Source organism: Coptis chinensis, chromosome 6 (assembly GCF_015680905.1).
Source record: "Coptis chinensis isolate HL-2020 chromosome 6, ASM1568090v1, whole genome shotgun sequence".
Taxonomy (NCBI): Eukaryota; Viridiplantae; Streptophyta; class Magnoliopsida; order Ranunculales; family Ranunculaceae; genus Coptis; species Coptis chinensis.
Window position 1 is genome coordinate 5,760,428 of NC_141461.1, and position 18,250 is coordinate 5,778,677.

The window sequence follows — 18,250 nt, forward strand, 5'->3', positions numbered from 1 at the left end:
CAAACAAAGTTAAAAGTAAAAAAAACAAGTCTGCAAAGTGGCAGAAACGATTGCTTGATAAAAAATATCCAGAATTGAATGTACGTTCTCATTGAAAAAAATAGGTAAACTTACAATTAATTTCCCAATCACAAACAAAGTTAAGCTGCATCATCTTGAGTTTCTTTGGCGCTCATATATGTTAATAAATCATATTTGAGCATATAATTCAGCTAAAACATCAGAGAAGAAAATAGGATAATATCAATTCTGTATATCAGTAACAGTGACTTGCTCCTTCAAATTGCTATCAACAATGGAAAGTGTGTGCATTTTTATCTCTTCTCACATACTCATAAGCAGAGGTCTAAAGTTGTAGAATCTTCTTCAGCCTTGCCTCAACCAACATTCTGAGAGGTAACAGAGACCAGGAGGACTTTCATTCATATGTCCTTTTCTTCTTCAAGAAGGTGGGGATGATAGAGATGGATCCGATGAGTAACAAAACAACGACAGTCTTGAAATCATACAGATCCCTGACTGACTTGAGGTCCCCCAAAGCAAGGCCAGCCTGATCATTAGCAATAAATCCAAAAAATGAGAACCCAATGTGAAAACAAATGACAGAGCTTCTAAAGTAGTATCATATAGTGATCAGCCATCAATATTCAAGCAAACAAAGAAAAGTTCAAGAAACATCATAGACGTTACAAAACATTGACTTGTTAGTGCCAAATTCAAAGCACGGTCAGTATTTGAATCTTGGGGTGGAAACAGTACAAACATCCTCATATGCCACCGACACAAGGAAACCAACCCCGGTGTAGGTATGCAAATATGCATGAATATGATACTCTATGAAACACCAAAGATAATAGTAAATCGGCGAAGTTAGATATAGATGCCTTAATCACTTATCACCAAAAGAACCTTTGCTGCTTCCATAAGAAGTTAACTCTTCTCAACAAAAGTGGCACGAAGTTGTAAATGACAACAAAGCTACTGGCCATCCAATAGACGCAAACCAGAGACACGGCCAAGGAAAAAAGGATGGAGACAACGATAGCAGATATACTGGATACTCATTTCAAGAAAATAGGACTAAAATTGACATTATGAGTTGAGAAGTAGCCCAAACAGAAAGACTTACTCGGACTGTTATATATGATGCTGGGATAAGACCAACCAGGGTTGCCAGGAAGAAAACGTGGAAAGGTATGTCCACTATTGGAGAAGCCAAATTAATGAACGTGTTCGGCAATGTCGGAGTTATCCTCAAGAAAAGCATGTAATTGAGGAGTTTGTCCCTGCGCTTCCCTATCTGTATAAGTTATCGAGAAATTTCCAGTAAAAGAAAATCAGTAAAAATCACATCTCTTCAAAATGATCTTGAACTGAATTCAAACTATACATAACGAGTACAATGGCACCTCTGCATGGAACATTTTTAACTTTTCAGGCCACAACCAGCTAACCATAGGTCGGCCAATCATCTTAGACAAAAAGTAGCAAGAAGAAGCCCCAGCTGTGGCATTTAAGACGACCAAAATCAGCCCCTTGATTACACCAAAAAGTGCTCCAGCTAGCAATGACATGAAAATGGTGCCTGGGATCATAAACGTCTGCATGAAGATGTAGGTTGAACAGTAGCCTAAAATGAACTGAGCTGGGTAATCACTGGCATACAACGCGAGATGATCTCTGGAAAAGTTGGAAATGAATTAATCAGATAAACTATAGTACAGTTGCAAACATACAACCTCAATAGCTAATAACATGTGCTTCTAAAAATTGAAAAAACAAAATAAAACAATAACATTAATTCCATGTATACCACTCAAACCCAATGGAGATTTCTCCTTCTTACAGCTTACTTAAAACCTAAAACGAAGCACGACTTCAAACCTATTCAACTATTCCTATAACAAACTAGTGACAAGATATGAAAGGATCTATGTTACATCGACACGGGCACGTGGATTGTATTTGAAATATGTCATGTCCATGTAACATAGATAAGGATGTTTTCCTCTCATTGGGAATTTACAGCTAAGATAAAAGTATTGCACTAATGGGGGTAAAATTTATTTTATAATTTTTCGTTAACGAGACATTAACAAAACAATAGAAGCAGTGACTGTAAATACCTGAATTGAATCATGGCAACCCAGATGAAGAATAAAATACCAAAATTAATAATAAAAGAAAACAATACTTACTTAAGAAGGCGAATATCGGAAATAGACCGGGGCAATTTAATATTGCCATAGTCAGCAGAAGGCATTGTAGCATAAACCGAAAGAAGGCCAGTTGAAAAAACAAAGAAAACAGTAATAGCAGCAATTAATTCCCATCGACTCAATGGAAACTTCCCTCCATCTAATTTCGGCTTTTTTGGTGAATCCTCTTTTAAATTCTCTTCATCCATTTTATTATTGTTATTATTAATATCACTTGCTATATTTCTTGGCCCTATCATTTTATTTGATAGGAACAAATAAATATACAGGATTTGTTTACAAGGATAAAGACAATTTTAACCTTGACATGGGTATGGGAGTAATTGAGCTGACATGAGAGATTTGTGGATTTGGGAAATTGAATTGAGAAATGAAACCCTAAAAAGATTGAGGAAAGAAATTTTGACTTTTCGTATTTTGTTGACGTTACATGAATTTCGATATTTCTGATATGCCGATGAGTTTGACTTAATATATATATATGGTTCCCACTTCCCACCATGTCACACTTAGTCTTCTGTTTGCTCCTTTTTATGTTCTACAGCATTTCATATGCAGACATACCCTTAGGCTCTACACTTACACCTTCCAATCCCAGCACGTACCAACTGGACTTCTCCCAACAATGCTTTCTCTCTTACGTTCATTCCCATCCCTTTTTCGTATTCTGCTACAATTTCCTTATCTGGTATTCCAGTATGGAAAGCTGGTGGTGATTCTGGCCTTGTTGACACTTCAGCTCGTTTTGAACTCCAACTCAATGGTAATCTTCGCTTAACCAACTGTATAGGACGTACACATGACCTAGGAGGTTAGTGGTGACAAAGGGACCGGATGCGGTATAGCGTGGGAAGACAGGTTGCACAGGATCAGATCCGCGGTATCCCAACCGCTCTAGAACTGCTGCGAAACGTGGAGAGTAGGAAAGCGGAACCAGAACCGCAAGATAACCGCTGCGGTACGTGGAAGGAGAGGAGATATATAAGAGAGAGAGAGAAAAAGAGAGGAGAAAAGAAAAAAAGAACGAGAGACGAGTAAGATTAGAAGTAGTGATCACAGTCTATACATTTTGGCGCCGTCTGTGGGAAATAGCGAGATAAAATGGCCACCGTAACAAAAAAGGGAGTAGGAAGACCTAGAAAAGAAGTTGTTCGAGAGGTAGTAGAGGAAGAAGTGAGTGAAGAAAGAGAGGTGGGTAGAGAGGAAGACATATCTGATGTGGCGGCCGCATGATACCGGACTTATGCAAGAAGAAATAGTCGGGTTAAGAAACGAGAACGATGAGTTGAGAAAGGAAAGAGACACCGCACAAGATGACATGGAACATGGGGATCGCCCGAGGCGTGAGATGGAAGGGAGAATGAGGTATATCAATCTAGGGGAGTAGATACGGTAGAGGGCATCATCACTGGGAAGTGGTACAGCCATGATCGAGAAAGATAGAGAAGCTAACCGTCGCGGTAGAAAAAATGAACCAAAGTGCGCTCAAAAGGGAGGTTGCTAACCTCAACAAGAATCCATGGCCGGATTCGATCTGGAATTCAGAGGTACCTAAGAGATTCAGTCAACCAAGATTCGAAAGGTATGATGGGAAAGGCGACCCAACTAATCATTTGCATCATTTTAGACAACAGATGCCATTGTGGCAGGAAAATAAGTATGACGGATTGCGCTGCATGATGTTCCCTGCAAGCCTTAAGGGGGGCGCTTCGGATTGGTATTACCGCCTATCTTCGGTGAACATCGGTAGGTTTGAAGAACTAGAAGCGAACTTCGTGGACCATTTCATCCACCGAAAAGCGGAGGGTAGTGGATATCAGCGGCATTGTTTAACATCAAAACGGAGGTCGGTAGGAGTTAAAGGGAGTTTAAATGCGGATTCAAAAAGAGACCCCGAGGGTGGAAAATCTGGAGGAGCATACCGCGGTCATTGCATTTCAAACGCGGCTTGAAGCGAGGGGACTAGGGTGCACGAATCGATTAATCCAAAATCGAAATCACCACTCTACACGCGCTCTGTACCCAAAGGTAGAAAAGTATATTCGATGCGAAGATATAATGCAAAAAATGCGAGGAACAAAAGAGATCGGGGAAAGCGGTCACGGTGGTGGATAAGGGCGGCCGAAGGGATAGGGGTAAGAGAGAAGAGAGAGAAGGGGATCCAATGAGGGGAAAGACGTGGACCCGACGGATCGGAGATCGAAACAGGGAGATATTCGTGAAAGAAAGTCGCATGCCGTGAGATAGAACAAACACCTCTTAATAGGCCGTTAGAGGAAATCTTGCCACTTATCAAGGGGCTGCGGCGATATGAAGGACCGCGGAATACACCGGAGAGATTGAGGGAAAACCTTTTACGTACCTATCATCAGTTAGAAACCACGCCACTAACGAATGTTATGCTTTGAAGTGGTGGTGGAAAGAATGATTGAAAGGGATGCTTAGAGAGTATGTCGCGGAGGTTCATCATCTCGCGAGAGAGGACGAGGCCCAGCTAGGATCTTAGGAACAATAAATGTCATTTACAAAGGGAGAGACACTTTCGGGAGAGCATGCCGTGACAAGATGAAAGGACGGCCCGAAGCTTACAACAAAGTTAATGAGGTGACAAGCATGACGCGGTTAGTTTCAGGAACGCGATTGCGAAAAGGAACATAACTTTCACTCGAAAGACTTGGAATCGATGATTTCGCGCGCATGAAGATCGTTGGTTGATTGACCATAGCAATAGGTAATTATTTAGTGAAGCGAGTGTTGATAGATGCGGAAGTTCATGAGACATGTTGTTTATAGGGGCCATGGAAGAGATGAGTATAGATAGGGATCAGTTGAGGGTTTCTTAGACAAATTTGTATGGCTTCAATGGAAGCATGACAAAGCCTATGGGGGAAATAACGCGTTACGAATGATAGGAGTCCGGCGGCGATATTCGCACCAGTTTATGGTGGTAGATATCACGGGTCCCGATATAATGCCATTCTAGGGAGAAGATGGATTCATGAAATGAAGGCTATTCCGTCGACCTATTATCAGGTGATCCGCTTTCCGCGAAGGGGGGGGGGGTGTACGAAATAAAGGGGATCGGTCGCTGCCTCGAAATATACACCAAGTGGCGGTAAAAGTATGGTCCGTGGAATAGGGGTGAAAAGCCGAAATGATAAAGGGAGAAGCGTAGCAATTACGGAAGCGGTACTCATTTGAAGGATCACGAGTCTCATCGAGGCCAAAAACTCTGGATGAAATTGAGATCGTGAACACAGGGGTGGGAGAGGAAGAAAAGTTTACCGGGTTAGGTCGGGACTTGCCAAAAGAGTGGAAATTCAAAGCCCGACACAATTGTTAGCGAGAGAATGTTGACATATTTGCTTGGGCGATTGAAGATATCACAGGAATAGATCGAGTTAAGCTTGCCATCACTTACATGAAGGAGGTCGCGAAGCCTATAAGGCGAAGATGAGAAGCGTAAAACCCAAATCTGGCGGAAGGGATTCACGAAAAGTTATACGGCTTAGGGATCTTGGGTATAATCGAGGGGCGTAGGATGTGCGGAATGGTCATCCAACGTGGTCGCGGTTCCAAAAAAGAACGGCAAGGTTCGAATGTGTGTGGACTTTACAGATGTAAATAAAGAGTGTCCTAAAGACTGTTATCCTATGCCGCGGGTGGATGAGTTAGTAGATAGAACAACTGGTTTCAAGGTATTCTCTTTCATGGATGCTTCCATGGGATATAACTAGGTCGCGATGTTTGGCCCAGATCAAGAAAAGACTACATTCGTGGTGGAAGGAGGTACTTATTGTTATACAAGAATGCCTTTTGGGTTGAAGAATGCGGGGGCTACATTTCAGCGGTTGGGGGAAAAAATGTTCGAGGACAAGATTAGAAAGGGCATGGAAATATATATTGATGATATGGTGGAGAAAAGCATGTCGGAAGAGGAACATTTGAAGTGTCTCCGGGGAAACCTTTCACATCTTCGGCGGAAGCATAGTCCGAAGTCGAACCCGGAAGAAATGCACATTCGGGGTCTTCAATTCGGGAAGTTCTTGGGTTATATAGTCACGTATCGTGGAATAGAGGCCAATCCCGCGGATCGGATCCCTAGTGGAGATGCCGTCCCCTCGAGAATGTAAAAAAGTGCAACGGTTGGCGGGGAAGAGTCGCAACATTGAACAGATTTATATCTAAATCATCGGACAAATCTGCAGACCGTTGTATAAACTTCTTGAGAAAAACGCCGATTTTTTCGATGGACCAATGAGTGTGAGGAAGCCTTCGGGGAGTTGAAGGTTTATTTAGGGAAAGCCCCTTTGCTATCATAGCGGGAGGGAGGAGATATTGTATCTCTATTTGGGGGTTTCAGAGTCTGCGATAAGTTCAGTTCTTGTGCGTATTGTAGAAAGATAGAGAAGCGGTTTATTTTTGAGTAAAACCATGCTATCCGTTGAGGCGCGATCTGATAGAATTGAGAAGTATGCTTTAAGCGTTGATGTTCTCTGCATTAAAGTTGAAACCCTATTTCGATGCACACTCGGTGGTAGTGATAACAAATCTGCCTCTCAAACAAAGCGTTGAAGGCGAGAAAAGTCGAGGAGAATGCTTTGAAATGGGCGGTGATGCTTAGTTGTTCTGAAATCAAATATCGAGGTTAGAACAAATGAAAAAAGCGCAAGCCATGGCGGAGTTCCTAGCAGAATTTCCAGCCGAGGATCCCACTTGGGGAGAGGAAATGGTTATGGATCGGGGAGGAAGAATCTAAGGTCGCGTGATCCCTTGGACCCTGGGATACGCCGCAATGGTTGGAGAGTATTAGCGGACGGATCGATTCGCACACGGAAATGGGATTGGCGTGGTTTTGGTGACTCCTGACAACACAAGGCTGGAGTTATCGATGAAACTAGGATTTGCGGCTTCTAATAATGAGTCAGAATATGAAGCAGTGATAGCAGGTTTGAATATGGCACAGGATCTGGGAGTAAGCGAGTTATCGGTGTTCTCGGACTCTAACTTGGTTATTTGTCAGATGAATGGGGGGTTTGTGGCGCGTTGTCCAAGGATGGCACGATATTTAGAGGTTCTACGACAAAAAGCTAGTAAGTTCAAAAGGATTCAATTTGCTCATTTGGGCCGCGGTGAGAACAGACATGCCGACGCGTTAGCATTTGTTGCCACGATGCTTCCAGGAACAGAAGGTCGTTCTATTGAAGTAAGAGTTTTGAGCAGGCCTAGTACATCAGAAACTGAGAGTGTGTGTCTCACCGTTGAAAAGGAGATAGGATGGATGACGCCCATTAAAACTTTTCTTATGGGGCGAGATAGAAAATACCAAGGAGAGCGCCCGGTCGATGGAGCGGGTTAGCCAAAGATATGTTTTGTTAGATGGGGATTTGTACAAAAGAGTTTCCAGCGGACCACTCTTGAGATGCATAAGGCCACAGCGAGTGCAAGAAGTGTTGGCGAAGTACATGAAGGTGATTGTAGAAGTCACTCGGTGAATCCAACCCGACCCATAGATTGATATCGCGAGGGATATTTTTGGCCTCATATGAAGAAGGATGCAACAGTATGCAACAACTTGTGAGAAATGCCAAAGGTTTGCATAACTAATCCATTCCCGTGCGAATAACTGCATAATGTGTTTAGTCCGTGGCCGTTAAGCCATGTGGGCACTTCGATATAGTCGGGCCTTTGCCCACGGCCGGCAAGAAAGAAGATTTATGTTGGCCGCCAGCGATTATTTCACCAAGTGGGTGGAGGAGGGAGTGGCACTACAGCAAGTCAAAGAAGAGAATGTGAAGAAGTTCCTGCGGGAGAACATAATATCAGGTCGGTTTACCCCATACAATCATTGCAGATAATGGAACACAATTTCTTTGGTGGAAAGGTGCGTCAATTTCTTCAAGCCTACAAAAAGTAAAGCGAAGTTCTCGGCCATATAATCCGGAGGGAATGGCCATGCCGAGGCATCAAACAAAATCATCATGGACAATTTAAAGAAAATTGGAAGACCGAAAAGGGCGTGGGCTGATGAATTGAATCATGTTTTATGGGCTTATCGTTACTACCGCGGGACTTCGACGAATGAATCACCATTACGCAATGGCATATGGAGTAGAAATTTGTCATACCGGTGGAAATGATAGAAAACGCACAAGAACGGGGGCGTGGAAATGGGTCTTAATGAAAATATATTAGCCAATCGAGTTGGATATAATGGAGGAAAAAAAAAAGAATCACGGCTCGCATAATGAATGGAGAGGAGTATCATAGAAGGTTCTGGCGACGATATGATAAACGAAAAGCCGCGAGGATTCAGGGTTGGGGACTTGGTGCTGCGAAGGGTTACTCCGCCACTAAAAAAGGAGAATGACGGCAAACTAGGACCCAACCGGAAGGACCGTATATGTCGTGACAAAAAAAGAAATCGGGCACTTACAAAATAGAGACCGGGGAGGGTAACGGTGGAAAACAATGGAATATAAGAATGCTGAAAAAATTCCATGAGAGGAGCGATTAATGTAGCTTCGATGAAACAAGCATATTTTGTGTAATGTATATATGTTATATCGCGAATTCTAAGTCAATGAAACAAAGATTGCATTCACGGCTCAATAGCATGCATAGGGATTAATCAAAGGCAGTGAGGGGCGAGCCCTTCAGCGGACTATCGTCCAAACAAAATAGGGACAAAATGAAGCTGCCCCCCTATCGGGGCTTCCACGGCCGTTCAAAGACAGCCCGGGGGCGAGCCCTTCAGCGGACTATACGTCGAATCCAAAATAGGGCAAAATGAGCTGCCCCTATCGGGCTTCCGCTGTTCAAAGACAGCCCCGGGGACGAAACCCTTCCAGCGGACTAACGTCCGAATCCAATCGGGGAAAATGAGTTGCCCACATAAGGCTTCACAGCCGTTGGAAGAAGCGGGGGCGAGCCAGCCAGCGGTCTGTAAGTCCGAATCAAAGCCGGGGGCAACCACGACTAGCTTCCACCGCATAAAGCAAAGCGGCCAGGGGGGACGAGCCCTTCCGGGACTATCGTCCGAATCAAAATAGGGGCAAAATGAGCTGCCCTATCGGGGCTTCACACCCGTTCAAAGACAATGAGGGGGACGAGCCGCCCAGCGGACTAACGTCGAATCAATGGGGGGCAAAATGAGCTGCCCCTATAAAGCTTCACAGCCGTTGGAAGAGAAGGGGGGGACAAGCCCTTCGCTGGACTGTAAGTCCGAATCAAACCGGGAAACCACGACTAGCTTCCGGTACTTGCATAAAGCCTTGGGGGCGAGCCCGCGGATTTGTAAGTCCTAATTAAACCGGGGCAACCCGACTAGCTTCCGCAGCTATACAAAGCGAAGCGGGGGGGAAGATCCTTCGGACTCGCTCCTTGTCCGAATCGAATCCTGGGGGCCACCCTAACTTGTGTAAAAACTATACAAATAGATAAGGCAGGAGGAAGAGAGCCCTTCACCAACAGTGCCTTCAAATAACAAGGGACAATCATAGCTAATGTCCAGCTAACGGAGTTTGGAGATGCAAATGAAAAGGGATTAAGTCAAAGTAACATATTGATCAATGGCTCCATGCATAACGAAGTTAAAATACGTTGTAATCTAAACGCGACGAATAGTGAATTACATTGCAAAAGGAGCACAAAGGTACTAGCTACAAAAGCCATTGTTTTTCACAAACACAAAGATAATCGTTTAACTGTTACAAAACCAAGGCCATCTGCAAAGAAAGTAAGCCGACATGTGTTACTACTGAGGATCAGTAGTCGGTTCTTCAAGAGAAGTATTTTCATCTTCATCGATTGGGATCTTTGGCATCTTCGTTACTTTATCTTGGAGAAGGGACCGCTACTGGGATGGGAGTCGTTACACGATGGTAGGTAGGCGTCTCAAGCGGCTTCATACTTCACACTTGGTTCTACGAGGTCGGCGTCCCCTACAACAAGAGGAGGGTGGAAGCGATCGGCCCGGCAATTTAAGGCGATCAAGTTGTTGTTCTGCGATTCGCGTCGCGATCTTTTTTACGTAGCAAGCCTCGAAATCGATCCAGCGGCCTCTTGGGCGACCTTATCCACAGCGGCAGAGTGGCAAGCCTCTCCGTCTCTGGAGGTCTGTCCATTTTGAATTGACACCCGCTACGTAATCGCGGTAATACGTCTCAACTACACAGCTCCTTATGAAGCTTGATTTGCCTTTGATCCGGTTCTCGTCCCTCTCCTTCTCCAGCTTGGCGTACCTTGCTTTCCAGCCGTCAGGGCCGTGTATCTCCTGCTTTGCAGCGTCCAAGTTCTCCACGGTCTGGTCAGGCCACGCAGCACATAGCCGATGTCTGGACTTCCGGTTTGCGGACATATGGGGTATAAGAGTAGCACAAAGAATGGAGAGATATCATCGACAATTGGTAAGCCACTACCCACTAGCCCAAGACATACCTTTTCCCATCCAGTGTAAATGGAGGCCCCAGTAGGAAAGCAACGGTACCGGCAGATCTCCATAAGCTTGATCCCGAGGCGGTGAGAGCTGAAAAATAAGGAAGCGGCCAACGGTGGGTTTTCAAAAGCCGAGTCTCGTGTAGTCACATCAGCGGTCCCTAGCCTTGAACTTGGGATGCCACACCTCGACAGCCCAGAGGTTAAAGGACCAGCCGAAGAAGAATCCTGTCTAGAGGCGTGAAGATATCACGGACCCAGGAGGAGGTTCATTGCGGCCCGATGGTTAGGGAAGGAACACGGCGAAGTTTTGGCCCTTTTGGTGGGAGGGCTCTTATTTGACACGTCAACAGGAGCATCCCCATCAGAGTCGCTGTCCCAAAGCTTGTACTTGTTCACATCCATGGCGGTGGCAGAAGGGGGAGCGGTATTAGCAGCAAAATCGTCCTCCCACTCAGCCACACGAGAGTAGGAAGGGGGAAGGGTTTCCGCGGTAGTAGTCTTGTTTTTAGTAGCAGCGGCACGTTGAGCAACAGCTCGTGAATGGGAGATTTTTTTGGTATAGTTGAAAGACTTGTAAGACGAACGTTTTCTTTTTTGAGGTGGGGATGGTTTGGGCTTTCTTTCTTTGGGGGGCGGCAGACGATAGAGGGGGCCTTGGTATTTGCCAATGTTTTTTAGAGAAGGGTCAAGTAACAGAGGAGTGGCTTTTTCCGGATCAATGCCAAGGACTTCACACTGTGAACTCCCGAGTTCGCGGAGGGATTGGAAAATTTCTGAGTAAACACCGTTGTATATTTGGGATCGCGAATCTGGTCTCCAACCTACATCACCAAAACAAAAAGACAAATTAATGACAGGTGAGAGATAAATACCGCGACTCCTAACGGCTTACTTACCACTTGTTAGGAAATGGAGATGCCTCAGAGAAACTTCCGGAGGGAGGTCCGCGGATAAAAATTACGGACACATACGGTAATGCGATGCCACACCTTGTCGGCGGTAATGTGAAGAAGGAAAAGACTTTTTTGAGGGCGAGTCAGAAGGATTGATATCCCACACCCCCGGTTTAGTGCTTTTCTTTATATAGAAGTGGGCAAGGATATCCGCGGAGTTGTATTTTGGGGAGTGAGTCTCATTGTAGTGGTTGGCGGCATACATAACACGCCGAAGTTACCTATGCCCCGACCGCGGAGGAATGTTGAAATGGTTCTGAGACCTCGGCGTCAAAGGGAGTTAAAGGGAAACGTAAGCCGGTATGCTATCTGTCTCTACGGTAGCTACTAGATAACCGGTGGCGATACTAAGTGAGGAAAGTGGGTGGCCGGACACATGTTCGAGAATAATGTCACCGGGAATGCCGTAAAGCGGCCTTAACAAGATCTAGATTGGGTCTGCGGTAATAGGGCCGGCTGTGATGGCAGAGAAGGTGTCCTACCCGAAGTAGATGGAACAGCGGTGGGATCGGTAGAGTTTGAAGCCGGGGATTCAGATCGTCCGTGGGATTGATGACTAGATCTAGGGGTAGAGGATCAGTTACCCGTGGTGGCGGGAGGATTGGGTGGAGGAGATGACCTCACATTCCGATGAAGTCATAATGGAAACAAAGGCAAGGAGGGAAATTCAGAAAAAGATAGATCGCCAATCTAGGAGAGGAAGATAATGAGGAAGCAACCCCAAAATAAACAATGAATGCACAAATAACGAGGAGGAAAGGAAAGGAAAACAATTTAAGACAAACACAGTAGCAAGAGGGCCAAAGCAATGGAGGGCGTAACCAAAACGTCTTGGGAGGTTCTTGTGAAAGAAAGTGGCACGAGGGAAAAGGGGAAGAGGTTGAAGAAGGTGAAGTTGAAAAGAAAAATGGTGAGGGTTTACTGTTTTGAGGATTTTGAGGGTTGTGAGAGAGGAGAGATTTTTAAAGCGGGTTGAGGGGCAGGGGACAAAAGAGTAACCGAACCGGCCGAGAAGAACCAAAGGAATAGGGGACGCGTGTAATCTCGATTTTTGAAGAAGCGACATACTGGCGGCGTCGCCGTATTTCGCCGTATTTCCGTGGCAAGTCTGAGAGGAAGCCGCGTGGAACACGTCTTTGGGAGAAAAAGAGATAAAGGGACAGTGGGAGGGTCGGACAAAGAAGTATTCAGAGAGGGTGTACGGAAAAGAAAGAGTAGTTCACCGGCACCATTGCCAGTCAGCGGACCAACAATAGGGCGAGAGAGGGCATCTGTATAGGGCGTACACATGACCTAGGAGGTTAGTGGTGACAAAGGGACCGGATGCGGTATAGCATGGGAAGACAAGTTGCACAGATCGGATCCAGCGGTATCCCAACCGCTCTAGAACTGCTGCGAAACGTGGAGAGTGGGAGAGCGGAACCAGAACCGCAAGATAACCGCTGCGGTACGAGAGGAGATATATAAAAGAGAGAGAGAGAGAGAGAGAGAAAAAGAGAGGAGAAAAGAAAAAAAGAACGAGAGACGAGTAAGATTAGAAGTAGTGATCACAGTCTATACACCAACGGTTCAGGTAGTGTTGTTTGGGAGTCTAGAATGTCGAATACAGGCGTTACTAATGCAACACTTGATGATTCAGGTAACTTGTATTTGAGAAATGAGTCAGTTACCATTTGGTCTACTTTTGAGAATCCAACCGATACTATTTTACCTAGGCAAAATTTTACTACTACGAAGAGTTTGCAATCTGGGCCTTATTCATTTGTTTTACTTGATTCTGGTAATCTTTCTCTAAGATGGAATAGAGATACAATTTATTGGAACCAAGCTCTTAATTCTTCATTTACTGGGAACTTATCGTCACCAAGTTCAGCTCTTCAGGAAATTGGAATTTTACAACTTTTTGATTCTACGTTCTTTGTTCCTGTTAATATGGCTATTGTGAATAACCAACAGTGGAAACAATGCTATTCACTACAAATAGATCAACCCTACATAAGAATTGATCTTTCTCACTAGACAAGACTTCAACACCCTCCAAGTACTATCCCAACACTTCTCAATATCAATTAACTAGCATATAAAGCTAAGTAAAGAGACTAATGCAAAAATAAAACAAACCACAAGACGAGATATATCGTGATTCGGCAATTTGCCTACGTCCACACTGCGAGTTCCAAGCTTTACTAGATGTCTAGAGTAACAGATTACAAGAGCTCTCAATTCACTTACAAAGAATGAACACTCAACTCACTAAGAATTGCTCTTTTACAATCACTCTCTTTCTTAGTTTTGGTTAGGTTAAGTTTTCAGAAAAAAAAAAAAAAAACTTAATTTTATACTGTTTCCGAAAACGGTCGAAGGCTTGCTGAAATATGGTGGAGCGCAAGCGCCCTTGGCTAGGCAAACTTCGAGCGCGCACGCGCCTAACATACTGTTCGTCTCAAATATGGTGGAGCACGGGCGCGCCCTTAGCAAGGCAAACTTCGAGCGCGCACACGCCTATCATACTGTTCGTCAAAGAGACCTTTTTCTCTACAATGGCTTATAGTAGTGATTATAGAGAAGGTACTGATGTTCTTAGATTTGTAAGTGCCTTCTAGCTTAGTTGGTAAAGCCTTTGGGTGATGATACCATAGGTCTGGGTTCGAACCTCGCTACACATTATTGAGTTACTGATCTCTTTAAAAACAGGCCGACTTGCCACACATTTTCTAAGACTTGATCCTAATGGGAACTTGAGGATTTATAGTTCTATTAGTGGGAATGGTGATTCTACTAGAGGTGGGCAACTATTTCAGATCAATGTAAAGTTTATGGATGGTGCGGTAATATGGGTATTTGTAGTTACAACAATTCTTTGACTCCTGTGTGTGGTTGATTGTCTGTCTCAAAACTATGAGTTTTTGGATCCAAATGTTAGTAGAAAGGGTTGCAAGAGGAAGGTGAAGCTTGAAGCTTGCCAAAGCAATGCTACTATGTTGGAGTTTGACCATACCCAATTTCTTACTTATATGCCTGAGCTCTCTTCTCAGATTGTCGTCATTTGGGTTTCGGCTTGTAGGGAGAATTAGCTTGTAGGTGGTTCTTGTGTTGCTTCTACCTCCTTAGCTGATGGTACCAGGCAATGTTACCTGAAGGTGTTGAGTTTCCTTAGTGGGTGTCAGTCCCCTGCTCTCCCTAGTAAGTCATTCATTAAGGTTTGTAGTCCTGGGCTCCCTAATCCCCCCCTCCAATTGTGAATTCAAACTCAAGGCGTTCTAGAAAACTATCAACTTGGGTAGTTGCAGTTGCGGTGTTGACTGTTGGGGAATAACGATATCAATTGATCCCCACTACACAGATAACTTGTAATATAAACTCAACTACTACTCTAGACAAATTCTAAATATTCACTACAACCAACCTAACATGCACAACTCTCTAAACAACTATTAACAACAGATAATAATAAAAGAAATAAAAGCATACCACAACACAAAGATATACTATGGTTCGGCCAATAATGGTGCCTACTTCCACAAAAGCTAATCATTTTATAAAGTAGGAAGGAATATTACAATCACTCCTTTCAGTCTCTCACCTTACTAGATCACTTCTCTCTCTTTACAGGTTTTCTCTTTACAAAGGTTATCTCTCAATTTTGATAGCTCTCAAAATTAGGTTTCTTTTCCGTGACTTGTGTTGGCTTATTCGTCTATTAGGTTTTGCCAAAAACCCCTTTCTTATGCTGGAAACTCGCGGTTCTCAGAAATAGAAATTCTGATGAAAATAGACTTGAGCGCGGGCGCGTGCCCTCTTCGAATTTTAGGGGAAAAAAAAATCAGTAGACTTGTTTCGGAAAAAGCTAAGAAAAAAAAAACTATCTTCTTTTTCTCCAAGGCTCCTTGGGCAAGACTAGTTTCGAGCGTTCGCTTGCTCAAACTTCTTTACGCAAACATCACCGGATTCTCTCCTTCTTCCTCATGTGAGGGATAACTCCAATATTGACTACACTCGTGGGTGCGGTACTTATGCAGGGAGGACTTTGGTTATGGTGTTGTAGGAACAATTCTTGAACTAGGATGGACTAAGTTTTGGGTTCAGACGGATTCTACAGCAGCGGCAGCAGCATTTCAGCACAACCAAGTTCATTGGCAGTGCAAGGGAGAATGGGAGAGGGTTTGAAAGAAAATGCAGTGGCTCCTCATCTCCTCAACTTGGAGAGAAGTCAACTTCTCAACAGATGCATGGGCTAGAATGGGGACGTCTCTTCCTGAAGACGCCAAGCAATGGTGGAACTATAGAGCAGATTTTATATCAAAGCTTGAAAACCAAAACACAACCTATTTTAGATTCGCACCTTAACAATGTAATGAGGAGACTTGCACAGTAATGCCTCCAGTTTTAATGATTCTTTCATTGTAACCGTTTCTTTTGCTTAATACAAATTATCCTTAGCAAAAAAAAATGTAGGAATAGTTCCAAGTTTGGGGCCTTATCGACACAATACACCCTTCTAGAGTATGCTTCAGCAGTGCTCCAGTTCAGTTCTCGTACAAGGAGCTTCAGCGTTCTACTAAGGGGTTTAAGTATAAGCTAGGCTAGAGCTGAAGATTTTGGGGCCGTTTATAAAGGTATTCTGGACATTAGAACTGTGGTTGTCGTCAAACAACTTGAAGGGATTAACAAGGTCAAAAGCAATTTAGGATGGAGCTAGGTTGCAACTATAAGTAGCACTCACCATTTGAATTTAGTTAGGTTGATAGGGTTCTGCTCTGAAGGCCGACACAAACTGTTGGTTTATGAGTTCATGAAAAATGGGTCATTGGATGATTTCCTATTTGTAAAGGATGAGGCATCAGGAAAATTGATGGACTAGTAGACTCGATTCAACGTAGCACTTGGTACTGCAAAGGGGATAACGTATATGCATGAGGAAATGAGGAATGTCGAGATTGTATTGTACATTGTGACCTAAAGCCAGAGAACATACTTTTGGATGAAATTTTCAATGCTAAAGTTTATGACTTTGGCTTGGCAAAGCTCATCAATTTAGATGACCATCGATACTGAACCTTGAAGAGTGTAAGAAGCCAGGAACTAGAGGGTACTTAGACCCAGAATGGCTGGCAAACCTTCCAATCACATCTAAGTCCAACGTCTACAGCTATGGAATGGTGTTGTTGGAGATAGTAAGTGGACGAAGGAGCTTTGAAGTATATGCAAAGATAGGTAGGAATTGGAAGAAATTTTTGATGTGGGCATATGAAGAGTTTGAGAAGAGAAATATAAACAACATCCTGGATAAAATGCTAGCTGAGGATGAAGTAGACATGGAACAAGTCATGAGGGCTATCTGTTGGGTTTTATCCCTCACATGAGGATGATTGGAAAAACCAAGAAGATGTTGTTTTTGGGTCGTATTTGGTACTGTTTGTGTGAAGAGAAGGTGGTGCGCGCGCCCTTGCCTAAATAAAAAAGATAGTTTTTTTTCCTTGTTTTCGTGAAACAATGTTACTAGAATTTGGTCAAGAAAGAGGCTCCCTCTTATGCCTGTTCCAAAGGCACCACCGCCCTTGCCTCTACATACCGAATTCCGATTTTTCTCTAGTGAATTGAAATTTCACAGTCGCGCCAAAATTTCATATTACTATAAAACCAAAGTTAGGTTTTTAGTAAGAGAAGTCTTAGAGAGAAACCCAATTTTGAGAGCAACCAAAATTGAGAGTAAACCATTGTAAAGAGAAAAAGCTTGTAAGGAGATAAGAGAGATCGAGTAAGTTTGGAGAGACTTGAGATGAGTGATTGTAATCTTCCTTTCCACACTTATTAAAGGATTTGCTCTTGTGGAAGTAGGTCGGCATCATTAGCCGAACCACGTTATTTCTTTTGTCTCATTGTGGTAAGTTACTTTACATTGCTATTGCTTGTTTGTGATAGTTAATTTCATAGCTTAGGTTGTGGTTGTTAGTTGTAGTGAAAGTTTAGATTTTTATTGGAGTAGTAGATTGTCGAAGTGCAAGCTATCTTAGTAGGGATAGATTGGTATCGTTTTCCCCAACACTATCGAGGTAACTTTCTAGTGCATCTAGGAGCAACCATCTCAGAGGCCTATAATTGGGAAAGTGGTCCAAATGCTACAAGGCATAACAACAATTGAGAAGCCCCCCTTCCCAAAAGGAGAACATAAAACTCTGTTGGTGGAACTAGTATTGAAAATATTAGCAGTAGTATCAGTGCTATCTCCACCTTTGCAGCTTCCGTTCAACCAACCATCTCCATCATTTTCGTCTATGTCTTCTGTCTTAGGAAGATGTAGTAAAAAATCAACTTCAATTCATCTGTTATATATCTATTTGTAGTTCAACTTGAATTGATATCGTCATTTAGCTAAGAGGCTCCCTATCCCCATAAAATGGACAAAAAGTGAGTCCAATGGCTCTCTATACAGGCGGCGGTTGCTTATCCCTATCCGGAAAACACTCCTCATATATACGAGGAATTAGGAGCTAGTAGATTCTAGCAGTTTTAGAAAAATTTAGGGTTTTCATTTGGCGCCAGTTCAAGTGGCGCAGAATGGTTTTATTTTTATTTTTATTTTTTTCATGACATAATGACCCAAAAATATAATGTACTTTCCTGTTTTTTACATTAAAT

At 43.5% G+C, this 18,250-nt stretch overlaps 1 protein-coding gene and 1 pseudogene across 1 annotated transcript; one reads left to right on the top strand and one right to left on the bottom strand.

Moving 5' to 3' along the window:
• Positions 1-71: 71 nt before the first annotated feature.
• On the bottom strand, positions 72-2,640 carry LOC147491038 (putative membrane protein At4g09580). The gene is made up of 4 exons (XM_086565847.1): positions 2,199-2,640; positions 1,410-1,680; positions 1,130-1,300; positions 72-550 (listed from the first exon to the last, which is right to left on the bottom strand). Exons 1-4 carry the CDS (start codon positions 2,456-2,458, stop codon positions 419-421), a joined length of 834 nt encoding a protein of 277 aa, XP_086421973.1. The 5' UTR covers positions 2,459-2,640; the 3' UTR covers positions 72-418.
• On the top strand, positions 2,527-17,912 carry LOC147491039 (G-type lectin S-receptor-like serine/threonine-protein kinase At1g34300; annotated as a pseudogene).
• Positions 17,913-18,250: the final 338 nt, after the last annotated feature.